The following is a 27,321-nucleotide window of genomic DNA, read 5'->3' on the forward strand; positions in this document are numbered from 1 at the left end:
TTGCACCAAGGTAGCAGCCACATGACACCTAAATCTTCAGAGAAAAAGAATTTATTGCTCCCTTATCAGAAGAACGAACTTCATCCCATCTCGCTCATCCCTGAAGACACTGTTAGGATTAATAGGAAGAAGCTGACACTGACCAGAGAGAATCCATTGTCTGAATGGCATTTATGCATAATGTATGAGGTGTATGAATATGCAACAGGCTATTGCTTTTAAGGGTTAATCCTCTGTTAACATGTGTCCTTTTTCGGGCTTATTTTGCCCAGAAAAAGATACCTGGACGTCCCTAACTTTTTGTTTTTATTGTCTCATATTGTCCTAAATCCTAATTGTCCAAATTTTTATTACTCTAATTATATTACTATTTTTATAACCATTTTATTACTATTAAACTTTTAAAATTTTAAAAACAAGTGATTGGCGTTTTTCACACTCAGCAAATTGGTTTTTCTCCAGCACACTTAATAAATTAGGAAATCGTTTGGTGCATAAATGACAACACGTAGGTACTACTGGGAAACATGGGGAGGATGAGGAGGCTACAAGGCACCGGGATGACCTAAAGAACACATTCAATTCAGCCAGAATTTGTGCCAGTAACTTCTTGTGGCCGCTTCCGAATGCCAGGTCACTTTCAAAGGAAAAGGGACGTTTTGAATGGCGTGTTTTGCTGGTGTGGATAAAGGCTGATTTTATTTTTCCCCACAGGCCCGGTACTCTGCCATGGGCCCTCCGACCATCCCGGAACTACAACTCCCAGACGCGCAGGCGCGGAACCGCTGCCGCCCGTGTCGCGAGCGCTGATTGGCGCAGGCCGCCGGGCCCGCATGAAAGCCTGTCTGTGATTGGAGGAGGCCGCGGGGGCGGGGCGTCGCGCCGTTTAAGTCGCGGCGGGGCCGGTGCAGCCGTTGCTCGGCCGTTGGGGCTCTGAGGAGGCGGAGGTCGGACCCCTATCTGGGGACCTCTATCCCGGGGCTTTTCCAGCGGGGCTCCCGCCGGGCACCCCCCCTTTCACCAGCCTACCGGGGTGCCCGAAGCCCCTCTCCCCCACCCATGGACAGCCCGGCTCTCCGCAGGGCCGTGATGAGTGCAGCGGAGCGCGCTGCGGGGAGCTCGCGCTGCCCAAGGTAGTGAGTGTGGGGCGGCTGCTGCCGGGACACCCGGAGCCCTTTCCTTCCTTCTCTGGCTCCTGGAGCCTTTTCCTTACTCCCCAGCGGCCTGGCTCCTGGAGCCCTTTCTTTATTTTCTGGTAGATTGGTTTGCGCTAGGGCACCTCTTGGGTCTGCTCCTCTGCCTGCTGTGCTTCCTTGTTCTTCCATCTTTCAGTTTCTGCTGCTTTTCGGCATTAAAATGTTCGCCTTGTGCCTGGGTTACCTCTTTCTCTAGGTGTATTGTTGAAGGAGTTTCTGGTACTTCAGCAAGTTCCTGCACTTAATACTTATACTTTGGCAAATTTAATGCTTTCCTCCAGTGCTCAGAGTTTTCACGGATGTGCACTGGGGGTCTGATCCAAGCAGCTTTGGTGAGTGGCCCCATAAAGGTCACCATTGCCAAATCACTTTTTCACCAAAATTCCTGATTCTCCACGACCAGATTGCGACTAAGCGGCACTTTAGTCAAGAAGCTTCTTAGCTTCTGTTATTCATAGTATCGTTTAAAAAAAAAAAGCTTGTAGTATCAATATAGATAATGAAAAGAGCACTTTCTAAGGTTTTTTTTTAACTCTGCAGCTCTGTTTGCAAATCTGCTGCTTGTTTGAACAGATTAAATGTTTGAATGCACTAAATATTGTTTTGAGGAAAACAATGTAATCATACATATCCTTGATTTGATTTATATAACATTGATTTGCTTTCTGTGTAGCACTTCAACATAAGATTCAAGAACTTGGCAGCTTCTATTTCAGTGTTGAAGGTGGACAAGCTATGTGGATAAGAACATCAAGTACACCAGAAAGGAAAGCACATAGGTTCCTAGACTTACACCTTAAATTATAATGGCTGGTGCATTAGCTAGCCTGAATTATCATCTTCATTCAGTGGTCTGTCTTTAGAAAGTGTTTTTCTGTTTGGGTGTCCAGTAGGGATTGTCACAGATTATGTGTGCCTGTTTATTTTTCAGTGGCTGCTGCTTCTAATTGAACAGCAATGGACTTTTTATCCCCTGAGTGCTGTCCTTCTATTCTTTTTCTCCTCTTTTCATAGTCATCCTCCCCAAATAATGTACAAGGCTTTGCTTCCATAACATCTTTTTTTATCTTTTCCATGGGTTGGGCCCTCCTCCACAGTACAATACACGTGCAAGCTGCTCTTTATCAAAGTTCTTGCTTCTCCTAAGTGCCATGATCTCCTGTTAATACCCAGAGAACAGTCAAGCTACTCTCTGCAAAAACTTAAAATCTTTTTAGCTACTTTAGGAAGTGTTTTTAATTTCCCTCTCTGAGGCTTACATGTCATCAGAGCCTTGTTTCTCTGCAGGGTGCCAACCCCCCGTGCCTCCTCCAGATCTGCTGAGTCCCAGTGTCCGAGTCAGGAGGATTTCCCTCCCCTTCCATCCATCGGGGAGCGCTTGGCCCATCTGAACCCCTCCCACGAGCTCCTGGACTATTACCGCAAGAAGATCGCTGACTTTGATGAGGAGCACGAGGAATTGGTGAAAAGGCTGGAGAAATACAAACAAACCTATGATGAGCAGGTTGGGAAATGAGTTTTGGAACAATTATGGACTACATGCACAAGCTTAATGTTTTTATTCAATTGAAAATTCAGCACAGAAGTCTTGGGATTTTATCAGCAATGTGGATTTTGGTGGTTGATTTTAAGATCTAGCTGTCTGTCTTCTGTCAAATCAAACAGAAAAATGCCTGTAGGATATTTTTCAAAAGTCATTATGGCTTGCTTATATCTTCACAGTGGGAGTTTTGCTTTTTTTTTTTTAATATTAAGGCTTGAGTTTAGAAGCTCATTTCCCACATTTTCCAGCTTCTTTCTGTTGCTTCTTGTATTCAAGGAATGGTCTCTTGTCCAAATTGAATAAGCTTTTACTTATGGCTATAATTCCTATTTACTGCAGTGGAATTCATAAGCTTGGCCATAAGCTGTTAAGTAGAAATTTAAGAATTTGCCTTTTAAGAGGAAGAAATCTTAAAGAATACCTGCAAGATATGCAGTGTCCTGACGCAGGCTATAGCGTCTATCTGCCTAGCAATCATGTTTGTAATTGTGGATGGTTCTTTGGGAATAAAACAGTCACTTCTGAGGTGATAGAGGTGCCTCCTCAAGCACTGGCCATGCTTGAAGCAGCCTGGAAGTCTTTGGGGATGTACTGTACATCTTATTGTCATGTGGGAAAAGAGGGGCAGGTTGCAAAATAATGCTTTTTTCATACAGGAGTGGTTGGTAGCTTCCTATACCAGGTGGAAAAAATGAAACATAATAACTAGCTGGATTTCTCACTGCTAAACCACACAGCTGTTTTAGTGTTTGTTCTTCAGTGATTTATTTCAAAAGTAAATGCTGTTAGAGGCCTTGCTAGGTGATGTCAGGCTCCCCATACCTGCTCTGACCACCAGTGTGGAAATGCAACCACTAGAACCTGGAGACCCAAGCTGAGGCCTTATTTCACTGTTGTGTAGTGACAGTGATTTGCAGGGCTCTGAACTCCCAGCTGAAACATGTTCAAATATTTTTTTCCAATTTTTCCAATACTGCCCTCATCTGGTCAAATATTATAGGAGGCTAAATAATTCCTGAGCTGGCTGTTCCAGACTCAGAGCACAAGCAATTTGAAGCTTGTAAGTGTTGTCCAGTGCTCTGTTCCATTTCGAGTCCCTTATGGTCTCCACTCAGCACCAGTTGCAGTGGGAAGTGCGGCACTTGGAGGAGGAGGTGGCAGAGCTGCAGAAGGCTTTGAGTGACATGCAGGTGTACCTGTTCCAGGAGAAGGAGCAGGTCCTTCGCCTCTACTCGGAGAACGACCGTCTCAAACTCAGGTGGGCTGTCACCATGGTGTTTGCTGGAAAATCCCTTAGCCAGGATTTTTCTCCTGAGAAGCCTCAGAAAAGAAATGTAAAAAATAATTATCTGATTGCTTGGAATGTGGTTTAATGCATTTTTTAGTCTTCTAGTCTGACAAAGTTCCTCACAGAGGAGCACCATTTATCACTGGTCAGGGGTCTGTGTACAAGTTATGAACAGGATGGGGCCGCTGGGGACATGCTTTGAGCTGTTTTATTTTCCAGCATCAGTCTCGTTACATGGTTATGACAATGGGAAGATGCCATCAGCTCACATCTCAGGCAGCAGACCAAAAACTTAATGTTACAACTTACTTTATAGGTTTTTTGACACAAAGCAAGAGCACATTGACAGTAGTTCTATCCAACTACTATAAGCACATGTACCTTTAGTTAAAACAATGCCTGCTTATTTCAAATACAATACTTGTTTGTAAGCCTTAAAACACAATGCACAAAGCTCTATTATTAAGCTTAAAACTTCCTAATATCTTGTTAGATAAACTTTTCTGTAGCTTAAAGAATTATTCTAAACAAGTGTTAATACACAGACCACTGTCCTATTTGTCCTTACTTTTCTACATTTTACATAATTTTTCTGCTAACCAATCTCATAGCTACTGCTTAGCTCTAATCACAGTTCTGCTGTCTCTAAGACCTGCCTTTTGCAGCTTTCCCAAAACCCTCTGATTTATGGATTCCCACATGGTCTGGAGGTTGCTTACCAACAGGTGCATCTTTGATTGGTTCCATGTGAATTGTTTTTACTTCATGACCAATCCCAGTCCAGCTGTGTTGGACTCTGGTCAGTCACAGGTTTTTATTATTCGTTCTTGTCTAGCCTTCTGATATATCCTTTCTTTAGTGCAGTTTTAGTATATAATTTCTTTTAATATAATACCATAAAATAAGAAATCAACCTTCTGAGAACTTGGAGTCAGATTCTCATCTCTCACCTCATCCTGGGACCCACAACAGTGGGGTGTGGGTCTGTGTGGGGACTGAGGCACTGCCAGCAGCAATTCATTCTCAGCCAGACCTGGAGTCCTCAGTGCAGCAATTATTCCACACCTCCTATGAAACCATACCAGTGAAGGTGCAGTGCAATCTGTTGGGCTGCTAAATGTTTCCACTTATTATTCTTCCTATTCTGGTAGTAGAAGGAAGAGCAGAAATTGAACATTGGTTCAGATTTGAATTGTGTGTTACCAGTTTGAATGTGAAGCTTTGGTTGAAGCTGTCTGTGGTGAGTTGACCTTGGCTGGATGCCAGGTGCCCACCAAGACCAAGGCATCTTTTGTCACTCATCTCCTCTGCTGGACAGGGGAGAGAAAATACAAGAAAAGAGTCATGGGTCAAGATAAGGACAGAGAGATCATTCACCATTTGCCATCGTGGGCAAAACAGACCTGGCTGGGGGGAAATGATTAACAATTAAATGACCAGAGGGCTGGAGTCTCTGTCTTACAAAGACAGGCTGAGAGAGTAGAGGCTGTTGAGTCTCAAGAAGAGAAGGCTCCTGGAGCCCTTAGAGCAGCCTTCTAGCACATAGAGGGCCTACAAGAGAGCTGGAGAGGGGCTGCTACAGGAGCATTTAGTGACAGGATGAGGGGAATGGCTTTAGCTGAAGGGGGGCAGGATTAGATTAGTTGTTGTCAGGAAATTCTTCACTCTCAGGATGGTGAGCCACTGGAACAGGCTGCCAAGAGAAGCTGTGGATGCCCCATCCCTGGGAGTGTTCAAGGCCAGGTTGGATGGGTCTCTTGAGAAACCTGGTTTAGTGGAAGGTTCCCCGCCTGTGGCAAGGGGGCTTGAAACTAGATGATCTCTAAGGTCCCCCAAACCATTCTATGAAATCAGAGTAGGATAATGCGAAATAAATCCAGATCTTAAAATACCTTTCCCTCACACTTCTCTTCTCCCAGCTCAACTTGACTCATGAATTTTCTACCTCCTCCTGAGGAGCACAGAGAGGGAGGGAATGGGGGTTATGGTCAATTCATTGCATATTGCCTCTGCTACTTCTTCCTCCTCACTCTGCTTCTGTGCTCCAGCATGAATTTTTCCATTGAAGGTTTAAGAACTTAAGTCAAAATCTGTGTTGGTGTGCTTTGACACTTGTCAGGAGTGTGATAAAAAGTCTGATACAGCCCTTAATGGAGTTTGGTTTAAAAATGATGGACATGTACAATCGGAGAGAATTTTAGGTAGTTCATAACTCTTAATGCAAATTCTTTTCACCATGTGCTATTGTAGCAGCCTACATAGTGTTGTTATACTTGAAAAGAGAAATGCTCTGCAATCAGCAAAATTGGTGGTGGTCTTGTATTGGCAACATCAGGAATGTCTTTGGGATCTTGTTTTTAAAGCAGTAGTCTCAGAAACTGCAACAGGTTGGAAAACTTGCAGGCATCTACAGGTAAAGGGAAAAGGAGAGTGTGTCACAATGTCATGATGTATTTTTTAAAAAATCTGCTTCTATTTGTATATTTTCTATTGTCTATTTTCCTATTTTCACTTCCTTTGTATTCCAGGGAATTGGAGGACAGGAAAAAAATCCAACAACTCCTGGCTATACTGGGAGCAGATGAAGGAGAAATTACATATTTTCATAAGGAGCCTCCACATAAGGCAAGTTCCATTTTTTCTGTAGGTCTCCTCTTTGAATTTTAACATGAGTATTTGTATCCCAGAGTCTGACCACAGACCAGATCAAGTCAAAAGTTGCTAAATGAGCCCAAAGCAAATGGGGTCTGTAGCAACATCAGGTTTTAGTCTAAATGCTGTAGTATAAAGCTAAGTAAGAACAAGCACCCTGAAAGTAGATCCTCTTAGCATCAGCATCCTTCTGCCTTCAAAACATATCTCCAGCTTGGCCTCTGAAGTGTCAGATGGGAGTCTGAAGTCATCTGGCAAATGGTTGTCAAGAAGATGGCAAGAACACCACAAAAAGGAAAAAAAAAGTGCAGGAAATGGCCAGGCACAGTGTTTGAAGCTCAGCTATCTCAGAATGCCTGTCTCAGAGCTTCAGTAAAGAATGTGTCAAGGTTGCTGCAGTGGTTTCATGGGCTGAAGGTTGCTGAAGAACCATCCCCTCTAGACAACATTGTGTTGCATATTTCAGAAGTGATGTTGAATTGTTTAAATGGCAGCACATATGATGTGCAATGTAGTTGAACCTAATCAGAAAAGTCATGAGTGATTTGGATGTACAAAGACTATGATGGGAATATAGGATTTATTTTGAAATAAGGTGCAGAAAAAGGCTGAAATATGCTGCATTGTTCATGGTTGCTCTGTACTGCTCAAGCTCTTCAAAAATCTTGCCAAAGCTTTAAAATTTGTGGTTTAGGGTAGCTCTAAAATTAAGCCTATTATGTAATATCAACCTAGAGATAAGCATTGGGGTTATAAGCTGCTCTTTCATGGCCTCCTTTTTTTAGGTGGGTTTCAGTTCAACACTTGAGTTTCAGTTTTTTTATCACTTAGCTTCTATCTCAGGTTTGTTCAGTATCTTAAATGGATGTGCTGATAAATGAAGCTTCATGTTTCTCTGTCTTGCTGAGACAAGGAGTATAAAAGAAGGAAATAACATCATCTTCATCTTCCTCTTCTCTCTGTCTCCAAAATCGTCTTTTTCCTGCTGAGGGTGCTGATTTTCACCCTAATGAAGTCATCAGAGGCAGAATTCCTTTCCACTTTTTCTGATGAAAAATATAGAGGCAGTAATGGCAAAACTTATCCATAGATAAAGGAAACTCTTCAACATGGGCATTACACTTGTGAAATTTAATGTCTTCCTTGTCTTGTGGTAGAAGTAAGGTAATGCTGTTGTTTTGGATATCTTGTTTTCACTTTTTACAGTTTTATATTTACTTTTAACTTTTTAAAGTTAAAAAGCTAAAACCTCTTGACCATTGCACCTTTGGGGAAGTAGATGCTCAGTGCATTTGTCTTGTTTCTGTAGGTTACTGTGCTGCAAAGGCCACCAGAGACCCAAGAACAAGATGATGTTTCTAGCACAGGTACCACACCAAGCTGAGTAACAGCAGCTCAGCTCTTGCTTTTTTTGTGTGTCTGTCTTTTGTAAGCCAAAATAATGGCATACAGGAATGTATGTGAATGCTTTGGTAAATCTCCATTAAGTTCCCTAAATGTGACTCTGCATATCCATGCAGTACTCCTGGCTTCCCTTTATCATCCTTTAAAACAGCGTTAGCTTTCATGTCCCTGGTGTGCTCAGCTAAGGAGGAGGCTGTGGGACATAATTGTTTAATCAGGTTGACTGAAATTGGCCAACAAGCTCAAAACTCACTCAAGCCTTGATGTTTGTGCAGCTGTGGCATCTGCCTGTTCATCACTTATTTTAAGAAAACATGTCAAGTTTTCTTTCTATACATGCCAACAAAATTAGGAGGGTGCCTAAATACTGCAGTATGATAGAGGGGATAAAGGTGTGTGATCACCAGAAGTTCTAGAATTCTTTTCTTTCAGCTAAGCCTCAGAAGTCCTTGTGACTGTAGCAGTGGAAGTCTTTCTGCTGTTCCTGTAGGCCCACCACAACACAAATATGTCATGCTTGGAAAGATACTGCAAGTACATTGGAAAACCCTTTCCCACTTCAGTTAAATATCTTCAATAGGTACAGAGAAGAGTGCTTCAAAAGCAGCAGCAAAAGTAGAGAAATTAAGAAGTTCTCAGAGAGATCAAAAAGATGATGACACACTTCTACTACAGGTAAAAATGTTTCCTAGCTGATGGACATAATTGCTGGCTTGCAGAGAATTATGATAAAAAATATTCTGTCTGCTTAAGATAAGCTGTAGATGTACCAGTTGTATAAATCCCTGCATCTTACTATGGATCCACACTTTGTCAGTTTACTTAGCTGTTTCTTTGCTGTGAATGTAAATTTAAGAACTGATTCTGGAAGCTTTATGTAAGCAGATGTTCCCTTAATGTCTACTGAAATATGTTGTCCTTAAGTACAGAATGTGTAATTGATGTTATCTCCCATAATTTGATAGCAGATGTGAATTTACATTAAACCCACTGTAGATGTGCAGGGTTGGGTGTTTTGTGGAAGCTTAACAAAAGCAATGTGTTTGAGACACAGCAGCCTCCTAAAGTGCATTGATACAATGGAATATTCCCTTTTCTAGACTTCCATAAGAGTTAAGGCATAGGTAGCATGACAAAATGAAAGATAAAATGTTCAGAATCATAAACTGGGGAAGACACCAGAAGCTGATGCCAAGTATGAGGAAAGATGAATCAAACAAATAATGGCTGAACTTGTACAGCAGATATTGATGGTAGTTGGTTTTTTTATTATTATTATTTGTTCAAGCAGAGGTACAGAAGTGTCTCTGCATATTCCACAGGATTTGTTAGATGTGTGCAATTTAAATCTTAATATAAAAATATTAACAATCTAGTGTTGCTCCTCATAGTATCCCTCTCTTGCCTACAGCATGATTTTTTTAAATGCTTCAGTTGTTTGAAATAATTAGCATTAAAACAAAACAAAAAGATTGGGCAATTGGAACTGCCAAAGGTGTTATCAGGTACAGTTTTTGATCTAAATCTTGGAATTTAACATGAGCAGAGCTGGCATGAGGTCTTGTTCTGTAATGTCTGTGTTTGCTTGTGCAGGTGAAGGCCCTGCAGGCTCAGATAGAAGAACAGACACGATTGACCAAGGAACAGGTGGAGTCCCTGCTCGAGGACAGGCGGATTCAGATGGAGGAAGCTGAGGTCCGGCACCAGAAGGACCAGGACAAGATCAAAGCTATAACAGAAAAGTGAGTGTGAGAGCATGACCATGATGTAGTCATGAGAAGAGAGGGAGCAATGGAAATGTTATGGCTTTCAGTGCATTGCTTTCTGCAGCAGGCAGAAAAGCAAATTCTGCAGCCATCTGGTAGTGTGTGTGGAAGATGAGTGGAATAATCTGCTTATTAAAAATGCTCTCTCACATTGGAAGAGGAGCACTTCTTTCATTAGATGAGAAGAGTTCAACTCACATTTAGACTGTGTGTCTTCTCCTGTGCTTCTTCCAACTTGCAGTGATGACTGATGAAATTAAGGTAGGCACTAGGAAAGAAGTTAACTCCACTGGGATCCCTTTTTTCAGGCTTCATAAGACCCAAAATCTCTTATATGAGAGTACCCGGGACTTTCTCCAGCTCAAGTTTGATGCCAGAGCCAATGAGAAAGCATGGATGGCAGAGAAGGACAGTCTGTTGAGGAAACTTAGCAAAGATCTGGATCAACTTGCTTTCAGCACAGAGTCAGGACAAAAGAAGCAGACAGAGCTGAAGAAGATGCTTCAAGGAAGTGATGGAGCTTCAAAATCCCACAGCAAAGAAATAAAGGTCATTTTTTTGGTCTTTGGTAGAGCACTCTTTAACAGTTTTTGACTAGAAAATTGCAAGCACCTTGCCTTTGGCACAATACACAGTCACTAGCAGCACTTTCCAAGTTGTACTGGATTGCCTTAAGTTACATTGTTGTTAGCAGTAATCTAAATGAAAAACCCCTCCTGCTTCAAAATCAGCATCACCTTCAAATTTCAGATAAAATGTACAGTTAGGATTTATGGTAGCATGTCACTGTCAGTTTCTTTCATGCTCAGAAAAAATCCCAAATTCTGTAAGCTGTGTGATTAATTGGGGCCAACAGTTTTCAACCTGCTGACTGCATGTGGCTCTCTTTCCTGTAAGTGCTCTGAGCTAATGGTCTTAGAATGCAGTGTCTGGACCTTTCTTGATGCTCTCAGGGGAGAATGAGTCCTCTCAACTCATGTCTTCCAGCTCTTCTCTAGCAATCTGAATTTTTCTTCCTCTTCCACTACACTTCCAGTGAGAAGCTGGGAGATCAGAATAAGGAATTGCAAAGTAAACAGGCAATAGGGAATTGTTTCCATTGAGCCCTGAATGCAGATGCCTCTGAAATGCAGTACTGGGCAAGCAGCTGTGAAAGGGGAGTTACAGCATTAGTTGAATGTTATTTTTAATGATGAGCAGTCAGACAAAACTGGTAACTTATTCAAAGGTTTTGGTAATGGGATTGAAGTTAGAATATTGGCCTCACATACTTGCGAGCTCTAGTTCCAGTTAACTTTTATTTTCCTGTCATATTGGCAGTGACACCACACTTGCTTGTCCAGGGCAGGGCAAGTCACAGTCTTGAATTATTTTTTTTGTTCTTCCTATGTCATAGTTACTGCAAGACAAGCTAGTGCAGGAAAAGCACCTGTCACACATGTACAGAGAGCAGTGTGTCTCCCTGGAAGGGGAGGTGGCTAGGATCCGTGAGGAGAGAGATGCTGGCAAAGAACTCTTTCAGGTAATTAGTCTGGAATCATCTGCTGGCTGGGTGATGAGCTTCCAGCATTTCTTTTGCATGGCCTATTGAGTTTTCCTCTCTGCAGGAACGCTCAGAGAAGATGGGGAAGCGCCTGAAACTGATGACTCAGCGATGTGAAGCCTTGGAAAAACGTCGGAATCTGGAAGTAGAGGGCTTCAAGAATGACATCAAACAGCTTCAGCAGAAACTGAAAGATGTAGAGAAGAAGATTTATAAGGTAACAGCTAAGCCTTTCTGAGGCAGGCTGTTGTGGGCTTATCCTATAGAGATGTATTCTCAGTATTTAATGTAGTATTCCTCTAGGGTTAAGGAAATAATTCATTTTCTAGGTGTGCCTTTAAATATCAGTATCTGACGAAACTTGCGTCCTCTGTATTTTACAAAGTAAAAAAGATTTGTCTTTTTTTATCAATTAGGCATCAAGCTTACCAAGAACTGTCTTTACTATACATTAGCTGTGTTTGTTTCCACTCTCAAAAGTTCTTATGTGATACCTGTAGCTTACTTAGCTATCTCAAAATTGCAAGGCAGTGGTTTGATTCAGGAGTTTATCCTGCAAAGAAAATGAGTGTTTATTTTCTTTGTAAGAGCCATAGTGTTTGGTTCTGTTCCAGTGAGAGGTTGATCATTGTCTTAAGTATTTTGAATACTCTGTTTATTACTTTAGTATGTCATTTGTGACTTTGCAAAAATCACTGCAGAAGCAGTGGCTGGAAGTTGTGTTCTCTGTAGTAGCTTCCAGGTGTGTAGATGAACATCAGAACAGCTTAGAGGGAAAGGCACAGCCTTGATGTTGCTTGGAGTTAAGAATGAACCATTTATCTATAATGTGCTTGAGAGGATCATCTCAGCCTCTCCTGCAGGAGTCTGGCGGTGCTACTGATTCATTCTTTTCCTGTACTTTTGATGCACAGTTCAGTTTATGCAGACTAATGCATTTATTTTGATTAAAGTCTTAAATTTGTTTGGGTTTTTTGGGGTTTGGGTTTTTTTTAATGGCCTGTGAATTTTTCAACTTTATTCTTTAAGGACTAACAGCAGTACAAGGGGAAAAAGTGTGTATGATGCCTTTACTGGAGACTTGTATGTTTTATATCTGGGTGTGCTCTTCATTGTATTCTCAATTTCTTAACACTGTTAACCACAAGAGGGCAGGGGAACAAAGCACTTGCAAGAAGTCTCCAGAGTGATCATTCAATCCCTCTCATTGCTTGAGGTCAAAATGACTAAAGATGACTAAATTTCCTGATTTGCATATTAACATTTTTGACTGAAAACTACATGATGACACAATAAGAAACCATAGGTGGGTCAAGAGAGTAGAGGATTTTTAGAGCAGCTTCCAATGCTGTGCCCTTGAAAGTGGCTGGGCTGGCATGCTCTAGCCAGTTGCAGGGTGACAGGAAATGTCAGCCCTGGCCAGCTTGCCATCAGGAATTCTGATTATCCAGCACCCTTTACTCAGCCCAGTACAGGCACTGCCTGAGTCAAGGCTTTGGACTTGAGCTGCTCTTGAATCTTGTGCACTTCAGAGGACAGCAGGTTAGCCACAGCAGTTAGAACCTCTGGTTGAAATAGCAAAAGATAAAATGTCATCTCCTGAGGTACTTAGAACTAGATACGAGTTCCTTGATAAATACTTTAACTTGCCCCTTTTCGTGTGTCTCTAAATAATACAGGAGCTAGAAAGGAGTCAACAGGCTATGAGTCAACATGGTTATATTCTATTAAGATTTCTTCCTTGCTAGTACTATAATACAAAAACATAATGTTATGAAAGCTTTGTTCTTTATTTTTGGTTCTGGAGCACCTTGCTTTTGGTGATGTGCATTATCCTTGTGCTATTAATGTAAACATCCTCTTTGCTGGCTACAATGGGTCTCCTTTAGAGTTCTCTCCCTCATATACTTACCATAATGCTCCATAAACTGTGTTCTGTACAGCTTTGTTTTTGTTAATTTGTTTTTCTTTTTGTTTTTAGGTGGCTTTGAATTTGGCACCAGATGACCAGGATCTTGCAATTCTACATGAGATCCGCCAAGGAAACAAATTAACACGTAAAATTCAAGGAGAACTAAAAGACTTAAAAACAAAAATCTACATCTTAGAGGATGAACTACGGCACTGCTGAAGCTGAATTATTAGCTGGCATCCTAATTGTAGGAATAGGACATTGCTAGACTTGAATAGTCATATGAAAGAACAGCTCCTGCTTGTTTGTTTCCTGGCATCCATCAACAGAAATTTGAGGAAATCTGCTCTTGAGCCATTCCTAATGTACCAGATTATATTGCTGTTTGAGCTGAGAGATGGCACCTGATAAAACTGACTTTAAAAGTACACGACTGTTACATCAGGAGTGTGTGTGTGTGACTGTATCTTCATATCTGTGCTAGGGATCAGTGTATACTGTCCTCTACCTTTATTTGGAGCATATTCTAAATGACATAGATGTTTATAATGAAATTAATAATCCTAGAAGGATCTATGTGAAGATCTGGATTTTGACTGACATTTTCCTATGTGAGAAGCAGCTTTTAAAATAGTTCCTGCTTTGAAAATATTTCCATGATTCCTGTTTTGGTGCTTAACACCTCAGGATGTAACTGTAAATTCTCATATAGAAAGTCTGTACTAAAATGTCTTGCATTTGACTCCTGGACAGGATAACTATTTTTAAGTGGCTCCTGTTTGCTTGGTTTTAACCTAATTGGAACAAACCTAGCTGATTTAATATGGTGGGAAAAGATAACCCATTATAGAACTCTTCTGCAAGGATGAGCAACATTTACACAAGTTCTGAATGCTTGGTGGGGAGGGAGGTACTACACAACTGAAATTCATCTCCTCTTCCCCTTCTTCACAGTTTTCTTTAACATGCAAAGGGAGCCCATAATAAAGGGGACCTAGTATCTTCCTTAACCACCATATTATCTGTCTTTGCAGCTCTAAACAAGGTCATGGTTATGTGCAGAGAAATCATGACCAGCTTTTGCTACAGCAGTTGTTGCTACTGAACTGTAACAAACTGGGGTGGAAGAGCAGGTGCACAGTTGCTGGTTGAGACCTGTAACTGTAGCTGTGTGTGGTGATTGTCTTCATACCAGACATCACAATCCTAGAAAACAGATGAAATCATGACAAGGGTTACACCATGGCTCCAGCCCAGTTTATGACTGCAGGTATTCATGCTTTTACTGCAGCATCCATAAATTTTGTCCACCTTGCAGCCTGAGAGCAGATCTGGAGTGGAGAAGGGATTTCAATGCCTCTGTTTCCTTCTTTACCTTTTTTTTACCTTGTTTCTGAAGTATACACCATATAAGCTACCAGCACTTGCTTCCTCTTTGAGTAGAGCTGAGTGTGTGAAAGCAGACAATTTCTTTCAGGTGGAAGTTGCCATGCAGATCCTCATTTAGTGTTTCATGGGTAGATATGGAGAAGATGGGTGTGAAGGTTTGGAGAAGGAAGAATTGTTTTTATAGCATCAGCTAAAGCAATGCAGGAGGGGAAATGCCCCTAAGACACCCATACCCACATCAGTTGTCTTAACCCTTTTGTGACAAGTTTGCTGTCCCTTATGGTCCTGTACTGTGGCTTTTATTCTGTATGTGTTCTTGAGGGCAATTGATCAGACTTCAGTGTCCTGACAGTCTCTGGGTGCTCAATAACACTGCAGCTTGCAAGGGGCTGTTTTAAAGGATGAGGCACTGATCAGTTGAGCTGAAAATGCTGAACTGTGCAGAAACTGGTTCATGAACAACTTGGGTGCCAATATGATGGGCACAGTTAAGGAAGGGTATTTAATGCTATCCATCCTTTAGTCTCACTCTCTCCTAGCTGGCTGATATTTTCATAGAGAAATCAAGCTAATTAAAGTGAGTTTGTATGTGAAATGACATCCTACTGGTTTGAAGATATCAATCCTATCACAGGGCCTAAAAGGCTGCTTCTGCCAATTGCTACATAATGAAGCCTTATCCACTCATTCAACAGTGATAAGGATCCATCTACTTAAATTTGGCTGATGGGACCCTAGCAAAAAGCTCTCTTGAACCTATAGAATCCTGTTTATTTTCAACTCTTCCAAGCTGAAGAATTGCCTGTGAAATGCCATTCTCCTCACTGGAAAGCCATGACGTGTGTCTGGGTAAAGACTTCAGGCTCTGACATTCAGGTTTGTAAGACTGGGAGAGGAAGTATTGGGGGAAGAAGGATGTAAATGTTTAATTTCCTGTCTTGCTCACCAATATTCTTTAGACTTCAGAAAGACTGAACAGAATAAAATGACAACATTCCTAATATATCTGCTAACGTATCAAAATCCAAGTGCAGTTTGAACATGATTCTTAATATGTCACTAGGCTATGAGCACTTCCTATGTGAGGGGGTGGGAGGGCAATTACAGTATTGTTACTCTGTAAATCCATTTTATTTGGAAGCTTGAATATTTTTCCAAGTGCAGGAAGTGCAAAGTATTGTACACACTCTGTGTGACATCACGTGGTCATGTGAAATGTTGCCAAAACAAATGGGGACCTTCATGCCAAGAATGGCTTTAGAGAGCCAAGTGCTTCCTACCACTGACAGCTACCCTTTAAAATGTCAACAAAGCATTATTGGAATTTTCAAAGGGGTTTCCTGGGAGAAGTTCCACTACCTTTGTTACTCTTTTTTTCCTACAGTTTTTGGGTAGAAATAAAAAAATAGCATTTACTCCAAAGATAGATTAGCTTTTTTGATAATTGAAGTTAGTAATGGTGACTTGTATCATTTCAATACAGCTAATTCCAGGTTATGAGTGTAGGAGGACAGAATCTGAAAGATTTGCAAAATGTCTGCTTCTAAGATTAGAGAGACTATACTACAGGATTCAAGGTTAGAACTGGACAAATGTTCTTACTGTGAGCCAAGATACTAAAATATCTCTTGCATAACTAGGAGAAAAATGAGGAGCAGGGGAAACCTTATTGATGTGTAGCTTCAATTAAGTAAGGAAGGAGTGCCTACTTTTCAGAAGGAATGTTGAAATATTATTATTTAAGGCACAGAACCACAGATGATTCAGAGGAAGAGAAAAGGTTGTGCAAGAGCTCATTTTGTCTTGCATTAAGAAAATGGATTAATATGTGTCACTTGAAGACAAAAAAAACCCCTACCAAAGTCCTCTCTAGCCTAGTAGGGCAATGCTGAGTAACAAGAAGTAGCCTGAACCTGAAGTAAATTAAAAAAAGACATACATTTTTACTAGGGAGATAGTGCTTTTTCCCCTTACTATAACAAACTAGGTGTGGAGGTAACAAATTCTCCATCTCTATCTTCAAATCAAAAAATTATTTCACCTCTATTAAGTTGTTTTGTTAAGTTACTGGGTTTGACCCATTAGAAATTAATGAAATATAATGACATGAGCTAACAGGAAATAATTTAGTGGCTCCTTCTGGCTTCAAACCTGTGATGTATTTATATGCAGTATTTGTTGGAGGTTTTTAGTTTTCATGCAGTTGCTTTAATTATAGAGACATGCTGTGTCAGCTAACTCTGCACAGCAAGGTTATACAAGGTAAAACAAAACCTAAATAAAAATAATCTCTTGTGAATTTCCTATATCACAATCTGCAGTAATTCCCAAGTGAATTGGTGTTGTGACTGTACTCAGGCAGGCCAACAGTTCTCATAGGTGTTAAAATAAGTCTAAACAGTAATGTAGTATATGCCTGTAGGCAGTGGCTACAGTTCAATTGCTTATGTAAGTAGGATGACCATTTCAGAAACTCATTTTCCCACTGTAGATGGACTCTCTGGGCAGCCTGGTATTCTGGAATTGAAATGTTTCTGTGGAGGCCAGGAATTCTTTGATAATCAGATAGTATTTTTTGAGTCTAGCTGGGAGCAGCATGCCTGTGTACTTTGTTCTGGTAGATCTGTTCATAGTCATGCAAAGGGATGTTGTTCAGACTTTAATTAAAGCTCACAAAGACATTAAATTAAATGTTTTAGAATGTGTTTCTGCCTGCTAAATCAAAATCTTAATAAAGGTGTCCTATTTGTCCTCATTCAAAATGGTATCGTAGGTCATGAGTATGTTATGGACAGTTTTCTTTCTAATTTTTCTGCAATATTTTGCTCTTCTCTTTTCCAGTCACTCTAAATTGTAACTCTACTCCCTGAAGAGTTTTTCTTAAACGTGCAAGTCTAGCTGTAGAAGTATACACCTTTTTTAGCCTGCAGACTGGGATTATGTATGAAAACATTCTTGGACACAGTGTAGAAAGTGTGAGTGGTGGGAGCTGCAGTGATTCCTTTTATTTGCTGTCTTTGTAGGGCTCTAGACAAAAAGAGCAGAGTTTGGATTCTTAGATTGCATCAAATGTTAAGGACCTACTGTCCAAAACAGGCCATCAGAGGTAACTGGTGTTTAACCCACTGGCAGGAAACAGTTCTGCTATGACTGAAGTATTTGAGAGGAGTATAGTGGACTTCTGGTATCTCCCATTTGGCACCAAGTGAACTGTTGGAGAAAAGGCATCTTTGAATGTGGGGTAGAGTGACTGCCCTTCAAGCAAGCTCTAGAAATGCAGCTTGAAAAACAGAGCCCTTAGCAGGGTTGCCTGTTCACTTACACTGACTAAATTGCATATTTTAAGGATTGTGATGCTGTTGGACTGGGGACAGATGTGTAAATACAGATTATTTGGGTTTATTCAGAAAACCCAGAAGGGCTTTTAACACAGAAATGCTTCAATGTTAAAGCAAGACTATTAACTGTACAGGCATGAAGCAATTCACTCTCAAAATGGACCCGATTTTAATAAAAAGCTCAGGATTTACCTTGGTGAGGCATGTCTGGGATGTGCCAAATGCCTCCTGTATTGATTCAGAGATCAAATTGCTTTTCTTTTACTGTAAATATTTCTCTCAGTATGGTGTCACTTTTAAACCATCCAGTACAGTAGTTTTTCCTCTTCAGTCTTAGCTTGGGTGGACAGACGTCTACAGGGAATGCTGCTCATCTCTGTGGTCTGTAATGTCTCTGATAACGTGACTGTGATGCATCTTTAGAACTTCTTGAAAAGCGAGCATGATGAGCACACCCACTTTAAAATATAAACCAAGTATTACTATGTTTAATACAGGGGAAAGAAGAAATTATGTAAGACTAGACTGAAAACATGGATTTCCCAAATTCTCAAATACATATGTTCATCTTTCATTATGATAAATAGCTAAAGCCTGCAAAGGCTCTTGAAAGTTCTCACCTTAAAGTACAGAAAAACCTTTTTCAGGAAGTGCAAGTGTGTGCTCTAGATATCAAGAGATGGTTCTGATGTGCAAAAAGGCAATTTAGGTCAACTCCTGGGGCGGGTCTTGCAATCAGGAGGTGTTCCTAGAGCACTGCAAGAAGCTCATGTGAAAATGTGACCTCTGGCCAGCTGAAAAGGAAGGGCAACCATTTCTATGTAACTTTATCTGGACAGTGGGGACTTGAGAGCTAAGGCAGGAGTTATGCAGTGAAATGACATAAGCATGAATGAGGCTTTGCACCCAGACAGCCAAGTGGTAGGAGAGCAATGGGATCCTGATCCTGTCAGTCAAAGTCATGGCTGTGTGTGCAGCAAGAGGAAATCACAAACCCCAACCCAGGCCACACCATACAAATGCTGGCAGTGAAATTGTATTGGTAAAATATCAGAATAAAACACATGAGACTCCATTTTCTTTATGGTGGAAAAAGCCTATTCTTTATTCATGTAACTTGTTTTTATACACTTTTACTGACCTTGTGTGGGACTCCTATTGGTTAGGAGCTTTCTTGCCAATTTATTGGTTAGTAAAAGGTATTTTACTTGTCCATCAAATCTCTCTACTCCTAAATTGTTTACATATTTTCTTCACTGATTGCCATGGGGTAGATTTAATATTTATGCAGGTGCTAGTTGTTTTTCACCCAGGGATAGGCTGTTATATTAATGAACTGTTCACACCAGCATTGCTTTCACATGGGAATTTGCAAACTGCTGGCTTGACAAGGCTAGCCACTGATAGAGCAGACCTGATTTTATGAGGCCTTTATTTTATAATTTTTCTTCCTTACTGCACCAGTAAAATATGACCATGGCTGCACAACCCTCTGTATCAGCACCACTTAGCTGAGCAAGGAGGTCCTTCTTGCTGATAGGTTATTAATTGTGGGGCTGCACTGCTTCCCTTACAGTGGTGTTCAACTGCAGCATTGACAGGGATTTTTCTGAGCTTGCTCCACTAGTAATACCTTTTAGAGCCCAATCAAATCCTGAGGTACTAAAAAGAGAAATAATGGGGAGCTGTGTCTTCAGAAACTGCTTATTCCTCTTAGAAACACTTCTGCCTTTGAACCATTTCTATGGAGAATGTCAAGATGAAGTCATTGTGCTTTAGAGCATAGCTGAGATCAAGAAGAGGAGTATGGAGCCACCAGGGTGGTGAAGTCTAGGGACAGTTGGGTATCTGTGGTGTGGAACTTGTAATTAGCATTGAAAGTTGCACAAGAAGAAAGAAGGGAAGGAGCAAGTGGCAGATAATTGCACCTTTGGGGAGCCTACAGAGAAACAATGCTGGCATGGAGCTAAAAGTGATTTACAGAACAGAGAAACAGTTGTTAGATAACTAGAAGCAAAAACATAACAAGAAGCAGAGATGCTCAGAGATTTATCTAGAAAGGGGGGAGCCAGGAGGAACAGGAGATGTGCATTAAGTGCTGCACTTGTATCAAAGGCTGCTTTTATCATGAGGGAGCATAGCCAAAACAGAAAACAAACAGCAGCTCAAACAAAGCCAAAAAATACTCCTGGCCAAGAGCCAGTTTCTTTGAAGTGGGTATTCAGGGTAGGCTGGGAGAGAGGTGTCCTGAAGCCAGCAGCAATGTCCAATATCCAAGGACGGTCCATCAGGCAATGTCAGCTCCTGTTGGAGTCACCTCCACCCACCCTGGGCCCTATTCCTGTCTCACCACCTCCAGCTCACCTGCTTTCCTCTCCCTGAAGGGCTGAGCCCAGCACATGGCACACACTGAGGATGAGAGAGGTGGAGGGCTGGGCATGCACTCCTGTGACTTGGGATGCCTGAGAACCTGAGACTATAAGACTCCTAGTAGAGTTGAGATAAAAACAGTTATGTGAGGTGGTTTTGAACCTATCACTGCAAGAATCTTATTCCTGAATATCTGTTCTTTCTGCAATGAATAAGTGGCCCAAAATAAGTTATTTTCAAGTACAGTGCAGAGCTATTGAATTTTATGACTTCACTTTTCATTACACAGATTAATTTTGTCCCTTAATACTGTTCTACTGTAACTGTATTGTAACAGATGCCAGAGTAATTTCCTTAAGCTTTTTCCCCAGAGACAAGAGCTTTTCTGTATCATAGTACAGTTCCATCATGAAGAAGTTTGTTTCTTTAGAAGCTGAAAATACTACTGTTAGCCTTTACTTTCACTTTTCCCTTCCCTCCATTTTAGTACAATGCTCACTAGAGAAAAATGTGATTACTTATTTTAATATGCAACAAAGTGCAGTTGTTATTTTTCAAGCATAAGGTTGTTCATTTAAGAAATGCAGACAACTTTCTGCTAAGAATACATCATTAAATTCTCATTCTTTAAACAAAGTTAAATTTAGATCTGTATTTATTACACACTTTTCTTAGTATTTTCTGCCTTTTTTGGAACACATATAAAAATTTGGTCTATTTCTCTCACGCTGGATAAACCTCAAACTAACACACCACCAAAAAACTCTAACAGTGTCATGGCCCCATGAGAATCCTGCCTTGTTAAACTGCACAGAGTTTCCCATTTTTAGTTGTGTGTGTACTGGTGTTGTCTGGCTATTGGCAGCTCTTTCTGTTTACACTGGAGGAATTATCCCCCATTATTCAGGCTTGGATGATGGATGTGCATCTGTGGCCTCAGATGGGGTAGAAAGGAGGAACACAAGCGTTGCATCCTTCAAAGCTGCACCATGGACCTTGTCCCAGGGAGGCTGGGGGAGCCCAAGGACAGAGCCACTCACCAGGCTCCCCCACCATGGGTTTGTTTCCAGCTTGAGAAAAAAGTCTTTTCAGCTTTGCCATGGGGTACAAACCCTCTGGGTGTGCTTTCCCTGAGCAAGAGAAACATCTCCAGCACAGAGCTGAAGGGAGATGGCTCTGAAACCTTTGTGAGATATTCATAAAAAGGAGACCTCTCGTCCCTTGGTCCATCCCAGTTCTGTGACAGGTGATAGCAATGTTCCTTGGTGCTGCCTGGATGCTGGGAATGTTCTGTTCAGTGTTTGATGCCCGGGACTATGGATGCTGCTCCAGCTCCCCAACCAGTGCCAGCAGTCTGCCAGTGTCAGCCTGTGCTTGCTGGGACTCACACCACTGTTCTGTGTCCCTCAATGTCATTTAAAAGGCTTTTGGCACATTTTTAAAGCTAAAGAACAGCAAGCATCCTTTTGCACAGCATCACACTTAAGAAGGCTACTTCTAAATAGGGATCTCAAGAAAAAAAAGAAAAAAAGGAGTATCATAATTTCATTAATTTAAAAAACTAAAAAACCAACTTCAGCCTGAGAGTTTCTGTTCATGGTCCCACACAGCACAGGAACTGCATTGGTGCAAGAGTGGAGCTGTGAAGGAAAACAGTTGCTACCAATGACCCAATACCCACATCACAACATTCCGTTTTCGGAAAGGGGTAGCTCTGGACTAGCTCCCCAGCTGGATACATGATGTGCATGCCAGATGTTATCTCCCATTTTCCTTCACCGAGGGGGAATGCAGTTTGCAGCCTCCAAGACAGCTTGGTGATGTGAATGAAACCAACAGCATGGCAAGGACTCTGAGAAGTCACTTCAGAAGTTGCTTGAGACATAGAATGAAGCAGCCAGTTCACCCAGGGAAGGTCCTGGTTTTTGTGTAAACCTCTGACAGCCTCTCGCTGAGGGGGCTGACGATGTAACATCGCATCTGGTCGGCTGCTTGAGAAAGCAGGTTTGGAGGCTTCACCAGCCCTCTTCCTCCTCACCGAGCGATGCACGTCCAATTACATACACCTGTTGCACCAGGTGAACGACACGTTAAATGGATTCAGCTGTGTGTAGTACCAGCGCGAATTTGAATCGTCCCCTCTCATTCTACTTCCCTCCCTGTAGAGGAGTTACCATCTCGCCGGTGAGGATCGGGATGGTAACTCCACCGGCACCAACTCCAACACCACCAACACTCCTGGGGCACGGAGAGCGGCTGCGAGGAGGGTTCGGAGCTTCCACCGCCACTGAGGCGGCTGTGTGCGGCCAGGGCGGGAGCGGAGCCCTCCGGCAGCGCTCCCTGGGGCGGAGGCAGGTGCGGGGGGCGGCGGCAGCGCGGGGCCGGGGCTGCCCGCGGGGGCGGGCGCTGCGCGCACCTGGGCCCGCCCCGCGCCGCGCACGGCGGCAGCGCCGGGGTCGTGCGGCCGGAGCGGCGGGGCCGGAGCCGGAGCATGGCCCGGGGCGGCGGGGGCCCGGCGCCCTGAGCGGCGCCATGCGGGGCCGGCTGCTGGCGCGGCTGCGGCGCCGGAGGCAGCTGCGGCTGCTGCTGGCCCTGGGCGCGCTCGCCCTCGGGCTCTGGGCCGCCTACCTGGAGCTGGTGGCGGCGGCCGGCGGCGGGACTGCCCCGGAGCGCAGTGAGTGATCCCCGGCAGCGGGGCCGGAGGGGACGGGAGGGAGCGGGGGGGTCCCGTCCTTCGCAGCCCGAGCACCCGCGGTCCTCGGGAACCCGTGCGGTGCCCCCTTCCCCGGCCGAGTGAGCGCAGCCGCGGGGGTCGGAGCGCGGCTTTGGCCCCGGGAGCGGCCGGGCGCTGTGGCTTCCCTTCCCTGCTTTTGGCCTGCCTTTTGGCTCTCGCCCCCTCTCTGCCGGGAGACCTACCCAAAGCTGACCGTGCTGGAACTGTAGAGCGCGGAGCCGCGGCTTTGAGATGTCTGTCCTTCTTGCTGCTTTGGTGTAAGGCAGCAAGGATGCTTTGAACGCGACTTTGATGCGAGGAGAAGGAGGGGATGCGCACCCGCGAGAGGCGCCCTGCCCGCCCGCTAACGGGCTCGTTGCGTGCAAACTTTGGGGAGTACAGCGGGGCTCAGGCAAAGTGCAACGAGCTGCGCTTTGCTCTCTGAAGTAGAGGAAAATTCTGTCAGTGTCTTGTCGTTCGTTTTTGAGGTTCTCTTTTTGAGTTACAGAAAAGTTTCGAATGGCTCATGGTTGGGTAAAATTGCTTGTGATGTTGGTGCTGTTTATTAAACCATGTCAGTACTCGGTACTAATCTAATTTGAAAGGATGTTTAACTACATGTTAGTGTTTAACTGTTGATACTTTCCACTATATTGGTCCTTTTATTATGCGTTACAAACCTCCAAATTTATGCTCCCACGAATCAGGCTTGGTTTCAATCTTAAAGCTTTGGACAGTGGCTGTGCAAGGGGCACCATGAAGGTCTACTCCCACAAAGTCCATCAAAGGACTTCAGCTTGTATATTTGTTCTGTATTATGCATGATATTAAGGCTAAAAAGACATATTTATTGTTCCAGCAGTGTAACAGGTCCGATTTCTTTGGCTAGGATAAGTCCTCTAGTAATAATCTTCTTTTTATGCTTGGCAGAATGAGAAGATGAATTGCCCTATGAGTCTGCTTTGCATTACATCTTTCATGTAGTCTCACCATGCCTTTTACTGTACATCACTTTGGCAAAACCCCACCAAAAATGCTTAGAGACGATTTGTACAGGTGGGCAGAGGGCTCGTGCAGGAGCAAGGGAGAAAACAACTGAGAAGTATTTAAAATAATGGTTATGGGGAGAGAGGGGCTGAGTCGGGTGTTTGGAGTTGCACAGCTGATGGTCCTTTCACTGCCAGCAATGCAGAGGGAGAAGGAGGGTGAAGCAGAGATGTTCAGGAGAAAACAACTTTGTTAGTGAATTGGGTTATTCCTCTTTGCTCTAAGGCAGGGTTATTTTTACATCTTTGTTACAAAAGTCATTCTGTTTTAAGACTGAAACTGGAAACAGTGAGATGACTGTAGTTACTACCAAGCAAAACAGAACATGAACAAAATAATTGCATTATATTAAAGTTCAATTATATAAAATTCCAGATTCTCTCAAATCCACCAGAGACGCTGCTGCTCATTGCAAACAGGAGGTATTTAAATGCTGCTGGAAAGGGTGGGAGGGTAAAATCCTCTGGCAGGCAGTTCCTCATGGCTTAGCATCACAGGGGGCTGTGGTCACACTGGGCACTTGGTGTCATGTTTTCCTGGCCTTGCAGCCAGAATCCTGGAACCTGCTAACAGGAGGAAGGTTAATCTGTGACCTTCCCCACCCTTCCTCTTGCCCTACTGCCTCTAAAAGCCTGTTTTGTTTTAAGTGAAATCAGAAATCTGAGCAGAAGACAAATAGTATTTGTTTTCTTTTGGCTGTTAAAACTAAGTAATATTTTTTTCTTTGGGGAGAGGGATGGCTGTGCTTGTGACTCCATGTGGTGACTTTTTCCTGGGTCCTAGGAAGCTGAGGGGGGGAGTGACTCTGCAAGCAATGAATAGTTTTTTGCCTTGTTTTCTGCATTGTTTTCTGTTGCATGTCCCAGGTGGGAGCCCTATTGTAAATCACTCCTGGGACGAACCAAGAGCTGCCACCCCAACTTAGCTGATGCAACAGTTATTAATGATAAAATTCAAAAGCTCTTTATTGGGCAGTTTTTCTGGACAAAAGGCTTCTCCATTGCGGCCAGAAAGGTGAAAAGCTGTTGGGCTTGAAAGATCTACAGGAGATCACTGTTTCCATCTCCTGTGCCTGTAATGGAGTTTCTTCTTGCCTCACTGAAAGGCATAATAGTACAGCCTGTGTATGGAAAGCCAAGTTTGTTTTTCTCTTTCCAGAGAAGTGAGTCTCCCTCTTGCAAAGCTGTAAAGACTCAGAGAAAATATTGCTCCTCCTCTCAGGCCTGCATGTGATGGAGCACAAGCCCCTGTGATGCCCCCACAGCATCCCTGCTCTCAAGTCTGTGTCTTAGAGCAAGTCTTCAGGCATGGTGGATCTTCCTGAGCTTTATGCTCCTCTCATCTTACCCCCCAGGTCAGTGTGTGCTGGAGAGAGCAGATCAGCACCCAGGGATGGGTGTTTGAGTAAGTGATGCTGAAAAATTGGGGTCCTGACTGTCCTCTCTTGAGGTGTGAGCAGCTCTGCTGTGCAGCAAAGTCAAGCAGATAAAATAGTTTGGATAAAAGTGAATGAGGAATTTAGGAGAACATCATGTAATCATCAGTATCTATTGGCATTCATGATGCTTCATCACCATGTGCTGAGAGAGTCTCTGGCCTGAGGAAAGCTTTGCTGTAATGTTAAAGTGAAAGGTTGTGAGGGATCAGCCTGAGGTGCAGAACTCGTGCCTGGTGTACGCCATGGCTTGGCATTTCTGTGTGCCACAGCTGATTGGGAAAGTTGAGCTTTCAGGGAGGTTGGGATGGGCTGGACAGGCACAGAGGATAGTATGGGCTCTTGTGAGTGATGGCTTTCCTTTGAAGGTGATGCTGAAATGAGTAGTTAGTCGGGTAAAGGAAAAGAACTTGTTTTTTTTCCTTGTGATGCGAGTGTATTAAGGTGATGCTCTTACATATTCTTTCCAGGGAGCCTTGTTGGTAGGACTGTTTGCTCATGGGTAGGAGGGTGTTTCTGTTGCTGAGGGGTTTGCCTTCTGGTTCTTTTATTTTTTTTAATTGAGCATGTTTGGCTGGTTTGCTGCTCAATAGGTGTTTATAGGAATCTTAAACATGTTTACAGCTGAGTGAAGAGAAACAAGCAGCCTGCTGTGAGCTGAAGATGGGCACACTCTCCTCACGTGGAATGTGGCCTGTTGTCATCCAAAACAAGTTTTAACAGGCAGGACACTGCCTCCCTGCCAGGAAACCCAGAGAGCTGGAGACAGTCTGTTTACTGCTGCTGCTGACAGGCACTAACCTCTCTGGAGTGGGCTCTCCACTAGGAATGTTTTCCTCATCTTTATGAGCTGCTACACAGCACACTTTGCTCCTGCTGGAAATGGGGAAATTTTATTATTGAAAGGGTGAATGAGGTGTTGGGAAGGGAGAAAACACAGAGGTCTGGAGAGCCAAGTCCTGCATCTTGCCTTTACTGCTGTAATGCAGGGCAGGGAGAGATCTTTGCTCAGGGAAAACCCTTATCCCAAAACACTGCCACTTCCAGAGCTGCTGCAGTGCTGTTTGGATTGAAGAAGTGGGTCTGACAACTCCTCCTGCTCCCTCTGTTTTTCTATTCTGTGCCCAGAAGTGCCTCCTCTTGCCCCCCTGTGCAGAAGGGTGTGACTGAGGGAGTCACAGGGCTTGTGAGGCTTGTGTCAGTGGGCTGTGTTTGCAAAAAAATCCTGTGTCAGCATAGTGAAAGCACAGCCCCATCCCTGTAGAAACTTGGAGGTGAGGTCATTCCCAGCCATTGCTGTGCACAATCTGTTTTTTCTGCTGCAAAGACCATGGTATTTCAGGAGTCTATAAACCATTTGTACTGATTTCTTTTATTGCAGGTTGTGCTCAGTGTCACACTGAGCCAGGCCCAGGGAAGGTGTTCAGGATCAGGTTGGAATCCTGTAGGAACAAGGAGTTGGGGACCCCTTTCTTAACTTGCCCTTCCCAGCTGCTTCGACCTACTCCCATTCCTCCACATTTGATTGTTGTGAGTAAATAGCACTGGGAGTGTGTTATCTTCCTATCTTGGATTGTGGTAGTGGTTTGTATCTCATTTAGGGTTTCAGACTGCTGCTTTGCTAACTCAGGAGTGCACATTCCCACTCTCTGAAGTGGAAAATAGGAAGGTTTAGAAGAAACCAATAAAGAAGTCCTCATGGCAAGACTTCCAACTCCCCAGTAT

General features: G+C 43.0%; 2 protein-coding genes across 2 annotated transcripts in view; both read left to right on the plus strand.

Annotated features, from left to right (window-relative positions):
* The first annotated feature begins 935 nt into the window (after positions 1-935).
* Positions 936-15,721, plus strand: CCDC77 (coiled-coil domain containing 77). Its single transcript, XM_036400603.2, has 11 exons — positions 936-1,133; positions 2,484-2,700; positions 3,855-3,997; positions 6,556-6,652; positions 7,989-8,046; positions 8,664-8,758; positions 9,677-9,825; positions 10,158-10,398; positions 11,246-11,371; positions 11,457-11,609; positions 13,374-15,721. The coding sequence occupies exons 1-11, from the start codon at positions 1,060-1,062 to the stop codon at positions 13,521-13,523; spliced, it is 1,503 nt and encodes a 500-aa protein (XP_036256496.1). The 5' UTR covers positions 936-1,059; the 3' UTR covers positions 13,524-15,721.
* Positions 15,722-22,597: 6,876 nt separating this feature from the next.
* Positions 22,598-27,321, plus strand: part of B4GALNT3 (beta-1,4-N-acetyl-galactosaminyltransferase 3) — a 65,636-nt gene continuing 60,912 nt past the window's right edge. Inside the window, exon 1 of the mRNA XM_054514924.1 lies at positions 22,598-23,075. Within this exon, the coding sequence (XP_054370899.1) occupies positions 22,598-23,075 (478 nt within the window). The remainder of the gene's footprint in view (positions 23,076-27,321) is intronic.

Source organism: Molothrus ater, chromosome 5, assembly GCF_012460135.2.
Source record: "Molothrus ater isolate BHLD 08-10-18 breed brown headed cowbird chromosome 5, BPBGC_Mater_1.1, whole genome shotgun sequence".
NCBI lineage: Eukaryota > Metazoa > Chordata > Aves > Passeriformes > Icteridae > Molothrus > Molothrus ater.

Coding starts and splice junctions, on each gene's coding strand:
- CCDC77 (XM_036400603.2), top strand. CDS start 1,060: ATGGACAGCCCGGCTCTCCGCAGGGCCGTGATGAGTGCAGCGGAGCGC. Junction 1,134..2,483: donor GGGAGCTCGCGCTGCCCAAG/GTAGTGAGTGTG, acceptor GTTTCTCTGCAG/GGTGCCAACCCCCCGTGCCT. Junction 11,372..11,456: donor CTGGCAAAGAACTCTTTCAG/GTAATTAGTCTG, acceptor TCCTCTCTGCAG/GAACGCTCAGAGAAGATGGG.